Here is a 482-nt window from a genome sequence, read left to right on the forward strand (position 1 = left end):
ATCACCCCCATGCCCACCCCACCCCCCTGCGCGCCAGGTGGGAGGCTGCTGTGCGCCACGTGTTCCAGCGAGTGGACCCCTCAGAGGCATCCCTCACCGTGCGCCTGCACGACTCGCGGGGCGGCTTCCGCCGCAAGATGCGCCTCCTGGGGCAGGCCACCATCCACTGCAGCCACATCAAGGCGAGGCGGGCGGCGGGCGGGCTGGGTGGTGCGGCGGGTGGGCTGGGGCGGGTTGCAGCAGGGGCAGCCACTCACGGCGGGGGCCCGCTGCAGGTCTGGAGGCCGCAGCACCTGCAGCTGTGCAGCCCGATGGCCCTCCCTGCCTGCCTGTGTGACCTGTGCCTGCTGTGCCTGCTGTGCCTGCTGTGCGCTGCTGCAGGGCGACAACCCCGTGTATGTGTGGGTGCCGCTGGTCAAGCCGCGGCGTCGGCGGGGCAAGGCCGGGGGCGCGATGGATGAGGAGCTTTCAGAGCTGCAGGC

The 482-nt window shown here is 72.4% G+C and overlaps 1 protein-coding gene across 1 annotated transcript in view; it reads left to right on the forward strand.

The window, feature by feature from the left end:
- The first annotated feature begins 37 nt into the window (after positions 1-37).
- Positions 38-482, forward strand: part of CHLNCDRAFT_57695 (expressed protein) — a 5,838-nt gene continuing 5,393 nt past the window's right edge. Inside the window, exons 1-2 of the mRNA XM_005847805.1 lie at positions 38-275; positions 382-414. Coding sequence (XP_005847867.1) covers positions 138-275; positions 382-414 — 171 coding nt within the window. The 5' untranslated portion in view covers positions 38-137. The remainder of the gene's footprint in view (positions 276-381; positions 415-482) is intronic.

This window comes from Chlorella variabilis, assembly GCF_000147415.1.
Source record: "Chlorella variabilis unplaced genomic scaffold CHLNCscaffold_9, whole genome shotgun sequence".
In the NCBI taxonomy this organism is placed as follows: Eukaryota; Viridiplantae; Chlorophyta; class Trebouxiophyceae; order Chlorellales; family Chlorellaceae; genus Chlorella; species Chlorella variabilis.